Below are 20,715 nucleotides of genomic sequence, written 5' to 3' on the forward strand. Positions count from 1 at the left end.
TCAATTTAAGAAACATGATTTCCAAATTTGCAAACAAATACATCATGTTGATGCTGATGTTTAGCTGACAAATGTTGGACAAACTTGGACACACAATGTCAAATGTAATAAAGTAAATAACATTTAGATATCTACCTTCTAAGTACATACATCTATATGCATATGGATAAGAATAAATTAAACCTATCATAAAAATTGCAATTGTGACATCTCTGCCTGTAGAAATATATTTTGTGTTCAGCAAAATGCATGTTTATAATCACATATATGATATATGAAAATTTACTATTTTGCCCAAAGAACATTAAATTTCATTGATTTATATCTTTCAAATTAACAGGCCCCAAATTACATAATCAATCAATTAATCAATCAGTCAATCAATAAATCTGTCATAGCAGAAGAAATAAAAATCTCAGAATATAAAACTGCTTGTATTTAATTAAATTCAATTCAGTTATATTTGTATGGTGGTTTGAACATTAGACATTGCCACAAAGCAACTTTACAGAAATATATTTAAATTCTGGATATAAATGTTCAATTCATAAATTTATCCCTAATAATCAATCCAGAGGCAACATGTTCAAGAAAAAAAAAAAAAAAACAGAAACAAAAGTAGGACCGGAAATGTACCACACCCGAACAATCTGGCAATGAGTGGCAGAAGGATCGGGGATTATATATACGTTGCTGATTAATTGAGCTGATGAGGTAAAGGTGAGTCCGATGATTCAATCCAAAAGTGCCCAGAGACACACATGCGCACTCACACACACACACACACACACACACACACACACACACACACACACACACACACTAACAGAAACACGAAGGAGAGAAAATGTCTGGGTTACACATGTAACCCTGTTCCCTGAGAAGGAAACTATAACTTGCGTGAGCTTCACACCGGGGGAAGCGCTCTCACACGTGACTGGTATTTGAAGCTTGTGTAACATCATGCCTATATAAAGGCCTGCCGTGATCAGGTGAAGAAGTATTTAAGCGCGTCGCGTGATATAAAAACGGCACCTGTGAACCGTGCCATCAGCCTCTATTATCTGAAAAGATGCAATTCACAGGCACGCCCCAGTATATTTAGATATGCTCTGCTTTAACACAGCATCACCCCTACTGTCGCTGACAAAGCAGACCAGCAGCTGCTTCAACTTACACCTCTGGCCAGAGTGGTGGATGTAAGTACAGAGAGCCCTTACTGGACACAGTAGGTGCAATTTCTCTCATTCCAATGTGAGAAACAGAGGAGGGCAAAAGCTTGCAACACTACTTGCTGGGCAGCAGACGTAGGCATTTAGGAATATAATCTGGCCCAGGATATAGGAAGGCCTTGGCTAATCCAGGGGCAAAGTCAAGGCAGGAAGGGGCAACAGAGAGTGCTTGTAGATCTCCTACTTGCTTGAGAGATGTCAGGGCCAGCAGAAGAGCTACCTTTAGAGTCAGAAGCTTCACAGAGATTGACTCTAAGCGCTCAACCTGGTCACCTGACAGACCTTCCAGAACCACAGAAAGGTCGCAGGAAGGTAAACCTCGAAGTTAGAGGATGTTGCCCCACAGATGCTCAATCAGTAGGGGTGTGGCTGGCCGAAATGGCGGCCACTAGATCCTGATTGAAGAAGGAGCTAACCCTGCTGAGAAACATCCTTGTAAGAATGCCAGGACTGTAGCTATTGCAAAGTTCTAGGTGATGTTCCTCACACCATGAGACAAAAAGTCACCACTTGAGTGCCTATTATTTCCTCATGGATGGTGCTCTAGCATTCAACATGGTCTCTGCAACCTCAGTTGTGAAACCAGTATCTATGAGCTGGTGCCCCTCAGGGGCCAGATCTACAGTTTCCATAGTTCTGATCGAGGGTGACAAATCAGCCGTCCGGCTTGAGACAGTAAATCCTTGCGGGCAGGAATCTCCAATGGAGTGCCGTCTAGCAAGAATATTATCTCTGGGAACCATATTTGAGCTGGCCAATAAGGTGCTACTAGCAGGAGACCTAGACTGTCTTGGCGAATTCTCGCTAGGACTTATGGGAGCAGAGCGATTTTGGGAAAAGCATACAGATATGACCTTGGCCACACGTGCAACCTGGTGTCCAGCTCCAGTGGTGTGGGTGGAGTGAGGTGAACCACAGCGGGCAGTGTGTTGTCTCCTTGGAGGCAAACACATTCACTTCCACTTGGCCGAACCTCCACCATATGGACTCCACCACTTAAGGATGGAGCCCCCAACCCCCTGGCCTCAGCCCCTTCCTCAACAGGATGTCTGTCACAACAATTATGTTGTCTACCCCAAGAATTAGCTGTGCCTGCCTGAAGAATGGGCATGAACATAACCCTTCCTGGTGTTTGATATATGAGACCACCACTGTGTTGTGTGTCACAACTAACACATGGTGACCTCTTAATTGAGGAAGAAAGATTTTCAGTGCTACATATATGGCCCGCATTTTTAGGTGATTTATATACCACTCCAGATGGGTGCCACTCCAAGGACCACGAGATGGACAGCCATCTAAGACCGCGTCCCAGCCCGTGAGGGACGCATGTGTGATTACCCTCTTATGATAAGGAGATGCCCCTAGAGCATGACCCAAGGTTAGAAACTGGGGACAACTCCAAATTCTCAGAGGATGTAGGCATCGCTGTGTGACACTGATTACTCTCAGAGGTTTCGTCCGCGGGCGGAACCCGGGACTTTTCAGCCATCACTGAAACAGTCTCATGCGCAATAGGCCCAATGGTATGACATTGGCTACTGCTGCCATAAGGCCCAACAGTCTCTCATAGAGACTGGAGGGGATGCTCAGATCCAGCTTTATCTTGCTCAATCCTGATAGGATTGACCCTACGCATGTTGTGGATAGAAACGCCCTTATCATAGTAGAATCCCATGTAACCCCTAGAAAAGTTGTCCTCTGCACTGGAGAAAGCATACTTTTCTTGAGGTTCAACCTGAGCCCCAAGCTCTTCATGTGGGTGAAAACAACATCTTAATATTGAACTGAAAGTTCCCTGGAACGTGCTAGAATTAACCAGTCATCCAGGTTAGTATATGGATGTCCTGGTGTCACAAGGGAGCCAGAATGGCATCTACGCACTTTGTGAAAGTGAGAGGGGATAAAGCTAGCCTAACATTTAATCAACTACATCTGCTCAGTGCCTGCCTCATCCCGATAAACTGGTCAGCTTTGCACTTCCAGGCAAATTTGATGGGTTTGCTGAGAAATGCCGGGCCTTTTATGTCAGTGTACAATTTATTTCTCCAGCCAACCCAAATCGTTATCAAAACGACAAAAATCTCATTCATCATGATTTGGTACAGGAACTCAAAATACCCACAACAAAATGCATCCCTGCCAGCCATGTCATCACTGTCAAAAACACTCCCATTGTTTCCAGATTATTTCATGTTGTACACCTCTCCTTATATGTCATTAACTATCCTAAACATGCTATCATCTTGGGCCATCCATGGATGGAAATTCACGATCTGTGAATTTCCTAGAACCAAGGTGAGCTCACACATTGGTCAAATTACTGCCAGGAATATTGTCTTCATGTCACTGTTGACCTACGATGTCTAACCACCAGCACAGAAAGCCCCAATGTCCAAGCTGAAAGCAAGATCCCTGCTGAGTATGAAGAGTTTACTGAAGTTTTCTATAAAACCAAAGGCACCGAATTTCCACCTCATCGCCCTTGAGATTGTGTCTTTGAAGTGTTACCCAACATGACCCCACCTAAGAGTAAGGCCTATCCATTATCTCGACCCCAAGCATTAGCCATGGAAACCTGCATTGAAGAAACTCTGGCATCCACTTTCAGTCGTCGGTCCACCTCTCCCATGGCAGCGGGTTTCTTCTTTGTGAAAAAAGTATGGGGGAGTATTGTTACACCATGGCCGGCAGATGGCACTGCGGCGCAGCTTCGGACTATACACGTGACTCTTGTTTTGATTCGTTCGCTTCCTGTTTGGACATTGGCATCCGTGTTCGAATGCGTATAGCATGCTAGCGGTCTCAGTTCCTTGTTTTGTTTCCAAGTAATGCCTAGGCTTTCGTCCCATGTTTGATCCGGCTAGTCCTGTTAAACGTAGACCGTGTTTCTTGTGTTTGTTTGTTTGTTTGGTGTTAATAAAGACTTTGTTCTGCACCTGCATCCGCTTCCAGTCCCATTCAGTGACAGAATACTGCGCCCCGAACGCGGAAGCAGCAGATCAACATGAGCACCGAGTTTGAGAAGTTCATTCTGGGAAGAGAGTAAGCGTATCGACGAAAGACTTGCTCAGATCAATCGCCAGGTAATGCAACGAGGGCTTCTGCAGCAAGCCAGCCCATGCGCCACGTCGCCATCTGCGCAAGTTCCCACACCCCCACTGCCAGAGAGCTATGCGGTGCCACGCGGCCAGCAAAGCTACCCAAACTCCTGGAGCTTCCCACTGCAGGGGAATCATACAACGCCACGCAGCCAGCAAAGCTATCGGTACTATTAGGACTTCCCGTGCCCAGAGGATTACCAGGCTGTGCTAAGGAGGCAGCAGGAGGATTTTCAGATGAAGCGGTGGCAGGCAGAGGTGGCACAGATACTCCACAACCTGGAGGCGCTTAGCTCCCGTCCCGTAGCGCCGAACAGCACTCCTCCTTGCTGCCCTGCGGAAGATCCAGTCATGCTGCTCAGTCTGGAACTGAAGGCTAGCCCAGAACTTTGGAGGCCTACGGGGAAGCCTCAGCTGTGGAGCCCCTGCCCGCCGAAAAGGCCCTTCCGCTGCCCTGCCTGGCCGAGGAGGCCATCCCGCTGCCCTGCCCGGCCGAGGAGGCCGTCCCACTGCCCTGTCCAGCCAAGGAAGCCATCCCGCTGCCCTGGCCAGCCAAGGAGGCTGTCCCGCTGTCCAGCCCGGTACAGGGAGCTGTCCCGTTGCCTTGCCTGGCCGAGGAGGCCATTCTGCTGTCCTGTCCAGCCGGGGAAGCTGTCCTGCTGTCCAGTGATGCCGGGGGGCAGCGACCAGTGTCCCAGTGCAGCCAGAGGTGGCGCCCTGTATTCCAGTGCCGCGGGGGGCGGCATCCAGCATTCTAGCACCACTCGGGGTGGTGCTCCGCCAGTCTGCTGCCCGGTGGAGGCTGCCTCGTTTTCCGTGGCAGCATGAGACAGCGTTCCCATGGGCCCAGGAGGGGGGTTCTGTTACGCCACGGCCTGCAGATGGGACTGCGGCGTGGCTTCTAAGTGGACATGTGACTCTTGTTTTGGATCGTTCTCTTCCTGTTTAGACATTGGCTGATGTGCGAGGGTGTAGCTTGATTTGAGCCAGGTGTCTAGGTTTAGTTTTATTATGTTGGTTATTTAAACCCCACGTGTGGCTGCGCACTTTGCGCAGTATTAACTTAATGTCTCATGAGTATTATTAGTTGTAACGTTTGTAATGTTTAGCATGTATAGCTATAGCTCTGACTTTTAATGCAGTAGCTAATGCATGCAGCATGCTAGCGGTCTCATGTCCCTGTTCTGTTCTCGAGTAATGCCTAGACTATAGCCCCATGTCTGATCCTGAAAGCCCTGTTCAACATAGACCGCGTTTCTTGTGATTGTTTGTTTGTTTGTTTGCTGTTAATAAAGACTTTGATCTGCACCTGCATCCGCTTCCGGTCCCGTTCCGTGACACAATACTGTGCCCCGAACACGGAGGCAGCAGATCAAAATGAGCAGTGAGTTTGGGAAGTTGGGCCGATCATTCCGGGAAGAGAGTAAGCGTATCGACGAAAGACTTGCTCAGATCGATCGCCAGCTAATGCAATGAGGGCTGCTGCAGCAAGCCGGCCCATGCACCACATCACCATCCGCACAAGTTCCCACGCCCCCGCTGCCGGAGAGCTATGCGTCGATGTGTCGATGGTGACAGCAGAGCTCCGGCCTGAGGCCTACAGGGAGGCCTCAGCTGTGGATCTCCCGCCTGAGGTCAACATGGCGGCCTCAGAGCTGCAGCGTGAGGCCTATGGAGGGGCCTCAGCTGTGGAGCTCCCACCTGAGGTCAACATGGCAACCTCAGAGCTACAGCTTGAGGACTACAAGGAGGTCATGGGGGTGGTGCCCCGTGTTCCAGTGCTGCCGGGGGTGGCATCCAGTGTCCCAGTGCCGCTGGGGGTGGCGCCCCACATTCCAGTGCTGCCAGAGGCAGCGTGCTCCACCAGTTTGCTGCCCGGCAGAGGCCGCCTCGTTTTCCATGGCAGCAAGAGACAGCTTTCCCGGGGGCCCAGGACCCCCGTTGGAAGGCGGTTGTTGGCGCTCCAGGAGAAGCGCCTTTGGAGGGGGGGTTCTGTTACGCCATGGCCGGCAGATGGCACTGCGGCGCAGCTTCGGACTATACACGTGACTTGTTTTGGTTCGTTCACTTCCTTTTTGGACATTGGCTTGATGTGCGAGGGTGCAGCCTAATCTGAACCAGGTCTTTATGTTTAGAGTAATTATGTTGGCTATTTAAACCCCTCGTGTGACTGCACACGGCGCGCAGTATTATAGCTTGTAACGGTGGTAGAGTTTAACAAGTGTAGCTCTACATCCGTGTTCGAATGTGTATAGCATGCTAGCGGTCTCAGTTGCTTGTTTTGTTTCCAAGTAATGCCTAGACTCTTGTCCAATGTTTTCTCCGGCTAGTCCTGTTCCACGTAGACCGCGTTTCTTGTGTTTGTTTTTTTTGCATGCTGTTAATAAAGACTTTGATCTGCACCTGCATCCGCTTCCAGTCCCATTCTGTGACAAGTACACCCATGCAATTATTACCAAGGACTGAACTCAGTCACTGTCAAATATCGCTATCCACTGCCACTTGTCTCTTCAGCCATAGAACAACTCCGTGAGGCAAGAATCCCTACTAAGCTAGATCTGAGAAGTGCTTACAACCTTGTCAGGATCAGAGAAGGTTAGGAGTGGAATACTGCATTTATTACCACTGGGGGGCACTATAAATACCTGCTAATGCAGTATGGGCTAGCTAACGCACCAGCAGTGTTCCATATAATGTTTTTTAGCAGGTACATCTTTACCTGTGAACACCACTTACTCTTAGGCCAAGAGCTGAGAGAACCTGACGGCAGACATCACCCCTAATAATAAATATAGCAGCAAACAGTGATCTGTGGGATCCAAGTGCTTCCAGTTGCCAGTTCTTGCCAAGATACATAGAACCAGAAAGACCATCCATGAACATAATTATCAAGTTTTGTGATGATAGATCAATGCAAGTTGTTTAAAATTCCTGTTGAAAGCTGATTGGGTAAAAGCGTCCATAATTCACAGATGATTAAAAATCCAGTTACAGATCACCAGATCAATGCAGCACACCAGATATAAGCTCTTTTTTTTTCACTTTTTGGTTCCTGAAAAACTTTGGAAACTGTGGGGCTGCCATTACATCTTGGTCATGGTCAATGCCCACATGTTTAATGAAGACTGTAACCCTGAGGAAAGAAACAGCATAAGCTATTACAAGACAGCTTTACCTGCTTCCTCCTCAGTTGCTGAACTGAGGAAACTTTTCCCGGTAAGCCAGAGCTACTCAATATCCACACGGATGAGCTAGTCAAGTGATTTAATCAAATGTTGAAGTGAGTGGCAGCCGAGGATGTATAAGGCTGGGACCTGTTACTACTTTATTTACTTTTGCTCTCTAGGATTTAATCCGAGCCTCAAATGGTTTCTCCCTTATTTAATTACTGTTTGGTTAATGACCCCATAGGCTTCTAGAGGCACAGGAGCACAATCTATTGCCAATCTGGTCAGGGAACACAGACAAGAAATACAACAATGAAACAGATTGGCCACACAGTTGGACAACACATGCAGGTCCAGCATGCACAAAGCCTAGAATAGTGTTGATGAATAATTTGAGTGGTCATTGTTGACTGAATTAAACCAGATGCATATAACAGGGATACAGCTACTATCCTGTCCGAGTGACATCACAAAGCTCAACACCTCTCTGATTTGTCCAAACTAGATGATCACAGAGAAGATCCAGAGCATGTCTATAAATATACAAAGATTATAACTGTTCAGGACTGATCCAGGAAAAGCACTGGACAAAATTTGTGATGTTATACCTTGTACTATTCCTTTCTTTTAGCCTGACAGAGGGAGAAATTTGCCATATTCTGGAAAACCCTTCATATCCTCTGCTATCTAAAGATGGAGATGTGATAATCGGAGCTATCTTTCCAATACATGGTAGTGCACAAATGCAGTCACTGCCATATACTGAAAAACCTCAACCTTTAATCTGCATTAGGTTTGTTATAGTAGAAAACTTCACATTGGAGTCATTTATTGGAAATCTGCATTGTATTTCTGCATTGTTTCTATTAGTTTTAATTTTATATTAAATTGAATTGTTTAAATGATTTGAATGTATATTTGTAGACTTAACCTCAGGGAATTCCGCCTTGCTCAGACCATGACATTTGCAATCGATGAAATCAACAGAAGCAACAGGTTGCTCCCAAATATCTCAGTTGGTTATAGAATTTATGACAATTGTGAATCAAGATTGTTATCTATGAAAGCAGCCATGGCTTTGATGAATGGTATGGACATAACAGCAGATAATGCCTGCTCTGGACAAGCAGTAGTACAAGCTATCATAGGAGAGACAGAGTCTACTTCCACAATAACACTCACAAGAACTACAGGACCTTTTAAGATCCCAGTGGTAAGTGTCAATGATTTTAAGAATTATTTAGTAATCATTTATTTAATAGTTACAGGACACACTTGAAACATACATGGGATAATTAGAGCAATAACATAAATAATATAGAGCAATGTCTACATTTAAATCATTATATATCTATTTTTATTTTTTATCTACTTACTAATCATACATCCTCCAAAATGAGTCTCTTTAACTTCAACAGCTATGAAAAGCTCAATTTTACCTTGATACACAATTCTAACAAGGACGTATATTGTGCTAACTATTTTTAATATTCCCTCAAATGTATATGTTCAGACTAGTTATGCATTTGTTTTTTTAGCAATGTATTTTATTTATACCGGAGACACATTGATGCAATTGCTGCCTCACTTGTCCAGGGTTCTGGGTTCAGTCCTGGGCTTGGGTTATTGTCTGTGCAGAGTTTATATGCACTGTCCAAAAACATGCGGATAGACAGCTGCCACTATATTGACCCAGGGCTGAAAGATTGTGTAAATGTGTGTGTGCATAGTGTCCTGCTGTGCAAAGTGAATTCTCCTGCCTTGATCCCAGAGTTTCTGGGACTGGCTCTGGCTCCACCGCAGCCCTAGGCAGGGTAAAGCAGTGAAGAAAAACAAATGAATTTTATACTTACTACCAACTTTATTTAAATATTATTTGATATATAATGAATATAATACGTAAACTTTGTTTTCACATTGTTTTTCAGTTGGATGCTAGCTGTCAAGTTCTCTGTTAAAACAGGCTTCTGTCTAATTGCCTCTTGCTAGGTAAATGCTTTGGTGAAAGATGACTTTTTTTTTTTACTTTTTAATATATTTTTCTCTCCTCAGGTAAGTCACTCTGCCACATGTGACTGTTTGAGCAACAGAAAAGTTTACCCCTCTTTTTTCAGGACTACTACAAGTGACTACTACCAGAGTAGAGCATTGGCATATTTGGTCAAGCACTTTGGCTGGTCTTGGGTGGGAACTGTGAACAGTGATAATGATTATGGCAACAATGCAATATCCATTTTTTTGAAAGCTGCCAAAGAGGAGGGAATATGTGTTGAGTACTCTGAGAGGTTTGACAGATCAGATACTGCCAAAATCATAAAAGTGGTCGATATTATTAAGAAAAGCACAGCCAAAGTAATTGTCTTAGTTGTCGCCCAAATTGACATGAAAATTCTAATTGACCACCTTATTCTAAAGAATGTCACTGGCTTCCAGATTATTTGTGGTGAAGGATGGATTACTGCAGACAATCTAGTAACACCAGCTAGCTACAACATATTGGCTGGATCCATAGGTTTTGATGTGGGAAAACTGAACATTAATAGTTTTGCTTACTATGTTGTAAATGAATTTTGGCAAACAATATATCCTTGCTTGCATACAGAGGGAAACATTTCTCAATCTGAAAACAATTGCAGGAAATACGAAGATATGATTCAATTTAAAAACTACAGTGACGATATATCAGAATTGAGATATGCAAAAAACATATACAATGCAGTTTATGCTGTTGCACATTCTCTGCACAGCCTGTTGAGATGCACAGAAAATCAGAGCTGTGAAAATTACAAAACAATACAACCATGGCAGGTAACACAAAAGAAGAGAAGCAAAGCAGGCTATGCCTATTACTGATATTTTAAGAAATTAATAATTGTTTTCCTTTAATGCTGAAGGTTGTTGAGTTTCTAAAAAAGGTCAATTTTACCACCAAATTGGGAGAACAGGTTTGGTTTGATAGCACTGGGGCAAAGGTGGCAAAATATGATATGGTGAACTGGCAACGAGGGCTCAATGGAAAAGTGCAGTTTAAGGTCGTGGGCTATTATGATGCCTCTCTGCCAAGTGGACAACAATTTGTCCTAAATGATGAAGATATTGTCTGGGCAGCAGAGACAAGAGAGGTACATCCAATATTTGCTAATTTTCAGTTTTTATTAAACATTAATTGGAATAGATGTTTTTTTAACAGGCCTTGTAAGGCCCTCTATAACCTTTCTGGCAAAACAAAACCAATGTTCTACTAATGTTATCTACACACCACTGAATATATGTGAAAAGTTTTACACCAATATAGTGCTTAAAAGTATTACAAAAATGCAAACCTGAAAAGCTGCTTGGATTTCACTGATAAGCAAATTATTATGACTTAACAGCTTCATGGAACTGTCAGATAGAACCTTACTATACATAGTCTAATTTAAAAGAGGGTAGCAATACATGAATACATTGTTACTATTGTGTATACACTATATGGCCAAGTATGTGATCACCTGACCATCACACCCATATGCCAGCCTCCTCCAAACTGCTGCCACATAGTCTGAAGCACAGAATGTCTTTGTATGCTGTAACATTAAGAATTCCCCTTTACTGGAATTAAGGGGCCCAAACTTGTATAAGCATGAGAAATACCCCTGTGCACAACATGAGGTCCATAAAGACATGGTTTGCCAATGGTGGTGTGGAAGATCTGGAGTGGCCTGCACAGAGATCTGACCTCAACCCTACTGAAAATTGAATTGGAATGAATTGGAATACTGACTGTGCACTTGGTCTTCTCGGCCGACATCAGTGCCCAACCTCATGAAAGTGAATGTGGAGATAATTATAACAGCAAAGGGGGGACAAAATCAATAATGGGATTTTCAACAAGCACACATTGGTGTGATTGGTCAGGTGTCCACAAACTTTTAGCAAAATAGTGTATTTTCTGAATTGTATGAGAAAAGTACTGATTACAGCTATAATATGTTGTCCGTATTAGAAGCCAAGGTCTGTGTGCAGTGACAGCTGTCCTCCAGGAACCAGGAAAGCTGCACAGAAAGGAAGGCCTGTCTGCTGCTATGACTGTATACCATGTGCAGAGGGAGAGTTCAGTAACCAGACAGGTATTTTCAGCATTACAGATTTTCACAGACAAGTTGTTATTTGTACATGGTGTATTCTTTTTTTATTATTTAGGATACAATTCCTGAACAATGGCATTAATAAATAAAACCATGAGATAAAGTTGATTTTCTTTCATAAAAAAATGACCATGATTATTTTGCAGATTCAAATAACTGTGAGCAGTGTCCAGGAGAATATTGGTCTAATGCTGACAGAGATAAATGTATGTTAAAGGTCATAGAGTTTCTTTCATTTACAGAAGTTATGGGGATAATATTGGTTCTTGTTTCTTTGCTTGGAGCTACATTAACTGTGTTAGTAGCTATTTTATTTTTAATAGAAAAAGACACTCCAATTGTTAAAGCCAACAACTCAGAGCTGAGCTTCCTGCTGCTGTTTTCCCTGACTCTGTGTTTTCTCTGTTCACTAACTTTCATTGGACGGCCATCTGAGTGGTCCTGTATGCTGCGTCACCCAGCGTTTGGGATCACCTTTGTGCTCTGTATCTCCTGTCTACTAGGGAAAACAATAGTTGTATTAATGGCCTTCAGGGCTACACTTCCAGGCAGTAATGTCATGAAATGGTTTGGGCCTCTACAGCAAAGGCTCACTGTTCTTGCTCTCACTTTCATACAGGTTCTTATTTGTGTACTTTGGTTAAAAGTTTCTCCTCCTTTCCCCTACATGAACATGAACTACTTCAAGGAAAAGATCATATTAGAATGTAATTTGGGTTCAGCTATAGGCTATTGGGCCGTGCTGGGTTATATAGGAGTTCTTGCTTTCTTGTCCCTTGTTTTGTCTTTTCTAGCTAGAAAGCTGCCAGATAATTTTAATGAAGCTAAATTCATCACATTCAGCATACTCATATTCTGTGCAGTGTGGATCACATTTATTCCAGCTTATGTCAGCTCTCCTGGAAAATTTACTGTAGCTGTGGAAATATTTGCTATTTTGGCCTCCAGTTTTGCTCTACTGTTCTGTATATTTACACCTAAATGTTACATTATTCTGTTTAAACCTGAACTAAACACAAAGAAAAATATGATGGGTAAAATGGCATCTAAATCACTTTACTAAACAAGTTGTTCAAATTTGCAAACATACACATCGTTTTAGCTGAAAAATGTTAACGTTGGACACAATGTCAAATATGTTCAAATAAATAATAGTTAAATTTAATTCTAATTTCATCTATGGATGTGGTTATGGATAAGGATATGAATGAGAACAGATTAAACTTCTCATTAAAAAATGTTACAATTGTGTCTTATCTCTGGTCATAGAATAAATTTTCTATATAGCATTTTGTAATCAGTTATTTTATTGGCACGAATCATTCTTGATATGTCAATTTTTATTATTTTATATTTTTAAGTGGAAGGGTTATATCATCTCAAATTAATATGCCTCGATGTAAATAATCATAAACCTACCAGTCAATCAAATATTCAATCAATTGATCACTAACAAATAAAAATTAAATCTGTCATGACAGAATAAATAATAATGTCTCCATACAAAATATAAAAATGTTTGCACTAGATTATGGATGGTCAATCATATTTTTAAAATGCATCTGCTATGGTTTCCATCAGATCAGCAGAGGGAACTGAAGACTAGCATGTTAGACTACTTGCTCATGCACCTGGAAAAATGTTTCCCACAATTTACACAATATGCTTATTTGGAAAATTCCATGAGTAACTTACATGCACGTAGTAAATATTATAGAAATAAGCATTTAATTTACTATGCATGTAATGTTGAATACCATTACTTTGCACTGTTAATTGTGTAGAAATATAAATAACCAAGCAGCAGAGGTTGTGCTTTAGGTAAGGACTTTAGGACTTTAGGGAGCATGCAATAGGAAATGGTGGGGGTTGGCTAGGAATTGGAAGGAACAAAACAGGCTGCTGTGAGAAAACACTCATCTGGAACACAATCTAATAGGTGTCTCTACAAATGTGGTAATTGCAAATAACAACATTATTAATTAAAACACAGCCAGCAGCAACATAATATATTTTTTAAAAATACCTGCAGGGATAACATTGATCTGAACAACAAAAACACATCCTCAGCCCTGTATGATGCAATGCCAAATTAAATCAATAATAGCCAATAAATTGTCTATTTTGCTTACCGTTTTCACAAATGTAAGGTAACATTTTAACCCTACTAACAGGCTTGAATCATATGTTGAGAAACATTCTATAATCAAATGTGTCCCCTATGTTACCAAGTGAATGAGGACATGGGAGACAGGTATGGCACAACTCAAAAGGGTTTTAATGGAATGAAAACTTGCTTTTCAGCCTTGTTCACCAAAATCACACATCTACACACACAGACACGCACACAGCTCTCTCTCTCTCTCGTGGCTGTTCTCACTTCCTCTTTATCTTCTTTCCACTGCTCACTGTAATAGAGAAAGTTTATCAACATGGTGTCTAAATTTGTTGCTCACCCAATGTAACACAGATTGATGAACTGCTTGATTGGCTAGATGTGGTTCACTTTTATTCGACTGGATTTACTGGGTATTAACTCCAATATCCTGAGAAAAATGGCTTTGTTCACTCTGTTTGGGTTACACCAATTGATCATCATTTCATTTGTTTTGTTTAGAGCCCCAGAAACATTTCATTATATCATGGAAATAATACTCCACCCATACACATAGCTAGAGTTTGGCTGGGTCACCTGGTCACTGAAAAATGAGAGCCCCAACACCACTTTGGGAGGCATCAACCTCCATGATGAATTGCAGGCCAGGGTCTGGGTGATGCAGTATGGGGCAGTCAAGAACCTCTGTTTCAAGGTTTAAAATGTCTGCAGAGCCTCTGGGTTCCACCTCAGGTTTTTAGGTTTTCCCATAAGGAGGGAGGTAAGTGGCACCACTGCAGTGATGAAGCCCCTGATAAACCACTGACAAAAGTTGGCTTATACCCAGGAAATGTTGGAGTGCCTTGTTTGTTTTGTTTTTCCTGAAAAGCTGTTTTTGGTCAGCGCCAAACATATCTGCTGTTACTGTGGCCAAACAACTCTACCTTTGATTTGTCTGTCCAAAGCACATTATTCCAAAAGGCCTGGTCTACCTATTTGCTCATTGGCAAACTGTAGACTTGCTCTAATGTTTTTGTTAGACAACAAAGACTTTTTTTTCCTGGCATACCTCCCATGCAAATTTGTGCAAAAGCAAAGGATTGTAAAAGCATGCATTTTGACACCAACTGTTGCAAGACTTTATTGCTATGTTTTACTGAGCATCTTGCAGAAGCAGCCTCAGTTCTTCTGGAGACTTTGGCATTCACATTTGCTTCTTATTTTTGCAACAAAACCCAACAGCCTTCATTATGTTTTTTTTGTCTGAAAAGTGGTCTCTTACATAATATGCTGCTTTCTTTTCTGACATACAAACATTTTTCTGTAACATTAAATTGTGTGCTAGAAAACTAATGATTGGAAATCTAAAATGTTTTTTGTACTGACTCGATAATGTAGAAGTTATAAAATGAAAATGTACAACAAAGTTATAAAAAATAGAGTGCCTAAGACTTTTGCACAGTACTGTATGCAAATAAATAATTACTAATTAATAACATGTGTAAATAAAGTAATATGTTATTACCTTATTTACTTTTGCTCTCCAGGATTCATTTCAAGCCTCAAAGGGCTTCTGCCTAATTGAACTACTTTTTGGTTGATGATGTCATAAGCTTCTAGAGGCCTAGGAGCACCATCTATTGCTATTCTGCTCATGGAAGACATACAAAAAATACAACAATGCAAACAGATTGGCCACATACATTGACAACACCTGCACGCCCAGCATGCTCAATGCCTACAATAGTGGCTGTAAATAATTTGAGTGGTCAGTGTTAACTGAATTAAACCAGATATGTTTAACTGAGATATGCAGCTACCATCATGTCCCTTAATGACATCACAAAGCTCACCACCTCTCTGATTTGTCCAAACTGAAAGGTTATACCCAGAAGACCCAGTGAATGTCTATAAATATATGAAGAGTACATCTGTTCTGGACTGATCCAGGAAAAGCATTAGACAGAATTTGTGATGCTATTCCTTGTACTACTCCTTTATCTTAGCCTGGCAAAGGGAGAAAATTGCCATATTCTGGACAACCCAGCACATCCACTGCTGTCTAAAGATGGAGATGTGATAATTGGAGCTGTCTTTTCGATACATGATGGTACACAGATGCAGTCACTGCTGTATACTGAAAAACCTCAACCTTTAATCTGCATTAGGTTTGTTGTAGTGGAAAAATTCACATTGGAATCATTTTTAGGAATGGTGTATTGTATTTCTGCACTGTATTTCCTTTAGTTCTCATTTTATATTAAATATATAATTTCTCACTATGAATTTTATTTGTAGATTTAACCTCAGAGAATTACGCCTTGCTCAGACCATGACTTTTGCAATCGATGAAATCAACAGAGCCAACAGCTTGCTCCCAAATATTTCAATTGGATACAGAATTTATGACAATTGTGGATCAAGATTGTTGAGTATGAAGGCAGCCATGGCTTTGATGAATGGTATGGACATAACAGCAGATAATGCCTGTTCTGGACAAGCAGCAGTACAAGCCATCATAGGGGAGTCAGAGTCTACACCTACTATAACACTCACAAAAACTACAGGACCTTTTATGATCCCAGTGGTAAGGATCAATGATTTTAATAATTATTTATTAGTAATAAATGACAATATATTTAACAGTTACAAAACACATTTGAAACTACAGTTAATGTGTTTAATATTCAATCAAATGTGCATGTTTAGTCTCTAAACCTCTTTCAGCAGTGCATGTCATTCTTATGTACAGCACAGTGTGGTAGTGGGCAATATTGTAACATAGCTCCAGGATTCTGGGTTCAATCCTTTACTCATGTTGCTGTCTTTGCAGACTTTTTGAGAGTGCAGATAGGGTAGCAGGCTACTCTAAATAGCCTTTAGGTGTGAAAGTGTGTGTGATTGTGTGTAGGTATGGTGTCCTGTGTTAACATTTTAGCTATCGTTCTCTCCTCAGATCAGTCACGCTGCGACATGTGAATGTTTGAGCAACAGAAAAGAGTACCCCTCTTTCTTTAGAACCATAGCAAGTGACTTCTACCAGAGTAGAGCATTGGCATATTTGGTCAAGCACTTTGGCTGGTCTTGGGTGGGAGCTGTGAACAGTGATAATGATTATGGCAACAATGGAATGGCCATTTTTCTAAATGCAGCCAAAGAGGAGGGGATATGTGTCGAGTACTCTGAGAAGTTTGACCGGTCAGACACTGCCAAAATCATGAAAGTGGCAGATATTATTAAGAAAGGCACAGCCAAAGTAATTATCATATTTCTTGCCCACTTTGATATGAACATTCTAATAGATCAACTTATTCTAAAGAATGTCACTGGCTACCAGATGATTGGTGTTGAGGCATGGATTACAGCTGTCAATCTAGTAACACCAACAAGTTACAACATACTGGCTGGATCGATTGGTTTTGATGTGGGAAAATTTAACATTGGTAGTTTTGCTGACTATGCTGTCAATGAGTTTTGGCAAACAGCTTTCCCTTGCTTGCATACAGAGAGAAACATTTCTCAAACTGAAAACAACTGCAGCAAATATGAAGATATGATTCTGTTTAAAAACTACAATGAAGATATAGCAGAATTGAGATATGCAAAAAACATCTATAATGCAGTTTATGCTGTGGCACATTCTTTACACAGTCTGTTGAGATGCACAGAAAACCAGAGTTGTGAGAAATACAAAACAATACAACCATGGCAGGTAACCCAAAGAAGAGAACCAAAGCAGGCCGTGTCCATGTCATGAAATGAATATTGTCATGAAATGAATATTTGTTTGAATACTTTTTTATTTACCCTTTGAAGGTTATTGAAGCTATAAAAAATTTAAATTTTACCACCAAATTAGGAGAAAAGGTGTGGTTCGACAGCACTGGTGCAATGCCTGCAAAGTATGATGTGGTGAACTGGCAACGAGGGTTCAATGGAGAAGTGCAGTTTAAGGCAGTGGGTTATTACGATGCCTCACTGCCAAGTGGACAACAATTTGTCCTAAACACTGAAGACATTTTCTGGGCTGGAGAGAAAAGAGAGGTAAAACATTTTTACTAATTAATTTATGTATATATATATATATATATATATATATATATATATATATATATATATATATATATATATATATATATATATACATATTATTTTTATGAAATAGAATCTAAATGAAGTAGATTTTTATTATTATTAAATCGGGATCTTTCGGCCCCTATACAATTTATTTGTTTGTTTGTTTTGGTAGAAAAAAACTAATTTCTTAAAATGTATGATACTGAATATACATGAAATGTTTTACACCAAAATAGTACTTCAACGTTAAAAATTCAAAGCTAAAAATGCTTATTAATTAAGATGTGTTTATGGCTTAACAGCTTAATTTACTTGTCACACAGAACCTTATAAATGGAAGGTTCTGAAAAATAAACCAAATTAAAATAAATTATTAATATATAGACACATTGCTTGAGTTGCATCTCAAACAAGCTATATTTGCTCAATTCTATGGGAAAAGTAATATCTGTAGCTGGAATATATTGTTCACATTAGAAGCCCAGGTCTGTGTGCAGTGAGAGCTGCCCTCCAGGAACCAGGAAAGCTGCACAGAAAGGAAGGCCTGTCTGCTGTTATGACTGTATACCATGTGCCGAAGGAGAGATCAGTAACCAGACAGGTAATTTCAGCATTACCAATTTTCAAAGACAAGTTGTTAATTGTGCATTGTGTATCCTCTTTTTATTATTTAGGATACAATTCCTGAACAATGGCATTAATAAATGAACTCAGGAAATTAAGTTTATTTTCCTTCCTAATAAGAATAACCATGATTATTTTGCAGATTCAAATAACTGTGAGCAGTGTCCAGGAGAATACTGGTCTAATGCTAACAGAGATAAATGTGTGTTAAAGGTCATAGAGTTTCTTTCATTTACAGAAGTTATGGGGATAGTACTGGTACTGTTCTCTTTGTTTGGAGCTGTATTAACTGTGTTAGTAGCTATATTATTTCTAATAGAAAAGGACAGTCCTATTGTTAAGGCCAACAACTCTGAGCTGAGCTTCCTGCTGCTGTTCTCCCTGACTCTGTGTTTCCTCTGTTCACTAACTTTCATTGGACAACCCTCTGAGTGGTCCTGTATGCTGCGCCACACAGCTTTTGGAATCACGTTTGTCCTCTGTATCTCCTGTGTACTGGGGAAAACAATAGTTGTACTAATGGCCTTCAGGGCTACACTTCCAGGCAGTAATATCATGAAATGGTTTGGGCCTCTACAGCAGAGACTCAGTGTACTTGCATTCACTCTCATACAGGTTCTTATTTGTGTGCTTTGGTTAACAGTTTCTCCTCCTTTCCCCTACAAGAACATGAACTACTACAAGGAAAAGATCATATTAGAATGTAACTTGGGTTCAGCTATAGGTTTCTGGGCAGTGTTGGGTTATATAGGAGTTCTTGCTTTCTTGTGTTTTGTTTTGGCTTTCCTAGCTAGAAAGCTGCCAGATAATTTTAATGAAGCTAAATTCATCACATTCAGCATACTCATATTCTGTGCTGTGTGGATCACCTTTATTCCAGCTTATGTCAGCTCTCCTGGAAAATTTACTGTAGCTGTGGAGATATTTGCTATTTTGGCCTCCAGTTTTGCTCTACTATTCTGTATATTTACACCTAAATGTTATATTATTCTGTTTAAACCTGAACTAAACACAAAGAAAAATGTGATGGGTAAAATGGCATCTAAATCACTTTAAGAAAAAAGGTTTTCAAATTCACAAATATATACTTCATCATTTTAGCTGAAGAATGTTGAACTTGGAAATATAATGTTGAGGTAATATTTAAATATCTTACATCTAATTGTATATAATCTGCCTATAAATGAGAACACATTATACAATTTATAAAAAATGCAATTTTGTCTTATGTTTGTCTGAAGATAATAATAATACAAACATTTTGTATTCAGCAACATGCATGTTTGTAATCAATGGTATAGTTTGTAATCAATGGTATGTGTGTAATCAGTGGTATAATGGTATATACAATTTACTTGTTGGCACAAAGAATATGTGACATGTCAATATGTCATTTTCAAAAATTTGAAGTTAGATACATACATACATACATACATTAGTCTATCATGACAGAATAAAGAAAAATCTCCACAAACAAACTATAAAAATGCTTGTACTGAATGCTTGTGTCATCTGATGGGTGGTCAGTACGCTACTTTTAAAATGCATCTGTTATTGTGTCCATCAGATTAACAAAGGGCACTGATGCCTGACACCAGCAACACTGACTACGTTTACATGGACAGCAGTAATCTAATTATTGACCTTACTCTGAAAAAGACAATATTGTGATTAAAGTGTTAACATGAATCACTTTTAGAATATTCCTTTCATGTTCCTGTTTTACATGTTATAGAACATAATTAGATTAACAGCACACGTCATTACGTCCCCACGTCACGTCGTTCGACGTTCCCTTCAGAATTTCACGTATCAACATACAGTTCATCTTCGTTATGGACCCGTATACAGTTTTGGGTGTTTTTATTTTTAATTTTTTACGAATGCTTTAAGTTCAACTAATGAGGGGAAGTAGGCTACAGCTGTCAGTGTTCAGTCAGTTAACAATTAGCAGTTTGAAATCAATTATCAACTCAGTTACTTCAGTTCAGAGTAGGGCTAGTAATGATCAAACTGGTAACTTAGGTAGCTAGGTAATGTACAGTTATGAAAATGAGGATTTGTAATTAAGATAAAAATGTTGGCAATTGGATGTAACCATAGACTGTCATATTTTTGCATAGGATCAAGTAAACATGAAAAGAAAGGAAGAGATATCAGTTCTTTTTAAAGAAGCACAAATAGGCAGACCTGTTGCAAACAGCCCTGTGAGCTTGATGCCTGCTATATCTAATTGCAGTGTTTTTTTGGTCTTTGTTGTTGTTGTTGTAAATAAACTCAGCAGTTCATCTA

General features: G+C 40.5%; 2 protein-coding genes across 2 annotated transcripts; both read left to right on the top strand.

Moving 5' to 3' along the window:
- The first annotated feature begins 5,805 nt into the window (after positions 1-5,805).
- LOC124627751 (extracellular calcium-sensing receptor-like) lies at positions 5,806-12,690 on the top strand. Its single transcript, XM_053678321.1, has 7 exons — positions 5,806-6,425; positions 8,132-8,293; positions 8,425-8,713; positions 9,553-10,308; positions 10,395-10,622; positions 11,489-11,609; positions 11,774-12,690. Exons 1-7 carry the CDS (start codon positions 5,806-5,808, stop codon positions 12,688-12,690), a joined length of 3,093 nt encoding a protein of 1,030 aa, XP_053534296.1.
- A 3,006-nt stretch (positions 12,691-15,696) lies between these two features.
- Positions 15,697-19,479, top strand: LOC124627752 (extracellular calcium-sensing receptor-like). Its single transcript, XM_047154479.2, has 6 exons — positions 15,697-15,890; positions 16,021-16,309; positions 16,679-17,434; positions 17,539-17,766; positions 18,277-18,400; positions 18,566-19,479. Exons 1-6 carry the CDS (start codon positions 15,697-15,699, stop codon positions 19,477-19,479), a joined length of 2,505 nt encoding a protein of 834 aa, XP_047010435.2.
- The last annotated feature ends 1,236 nt before the right edge of the window (positions 19,480-20,715 follow it).

Source organism: Ictalurus punctatus, chromosome 4 (genome assembly GCF_001660625.3).
Source record: "Ictalurus punctatus breed USDA103 chromosome 4, Coco_2.0, whole genome shotgun sequence".
In the NCBI taxonomy this organism is placed as follows: Eukaryota; Metazoa; Chordata; class Actinopteri; order Siluriformes; family Ictaluridae; genus Ictalurus; species Ictalurus punctatus.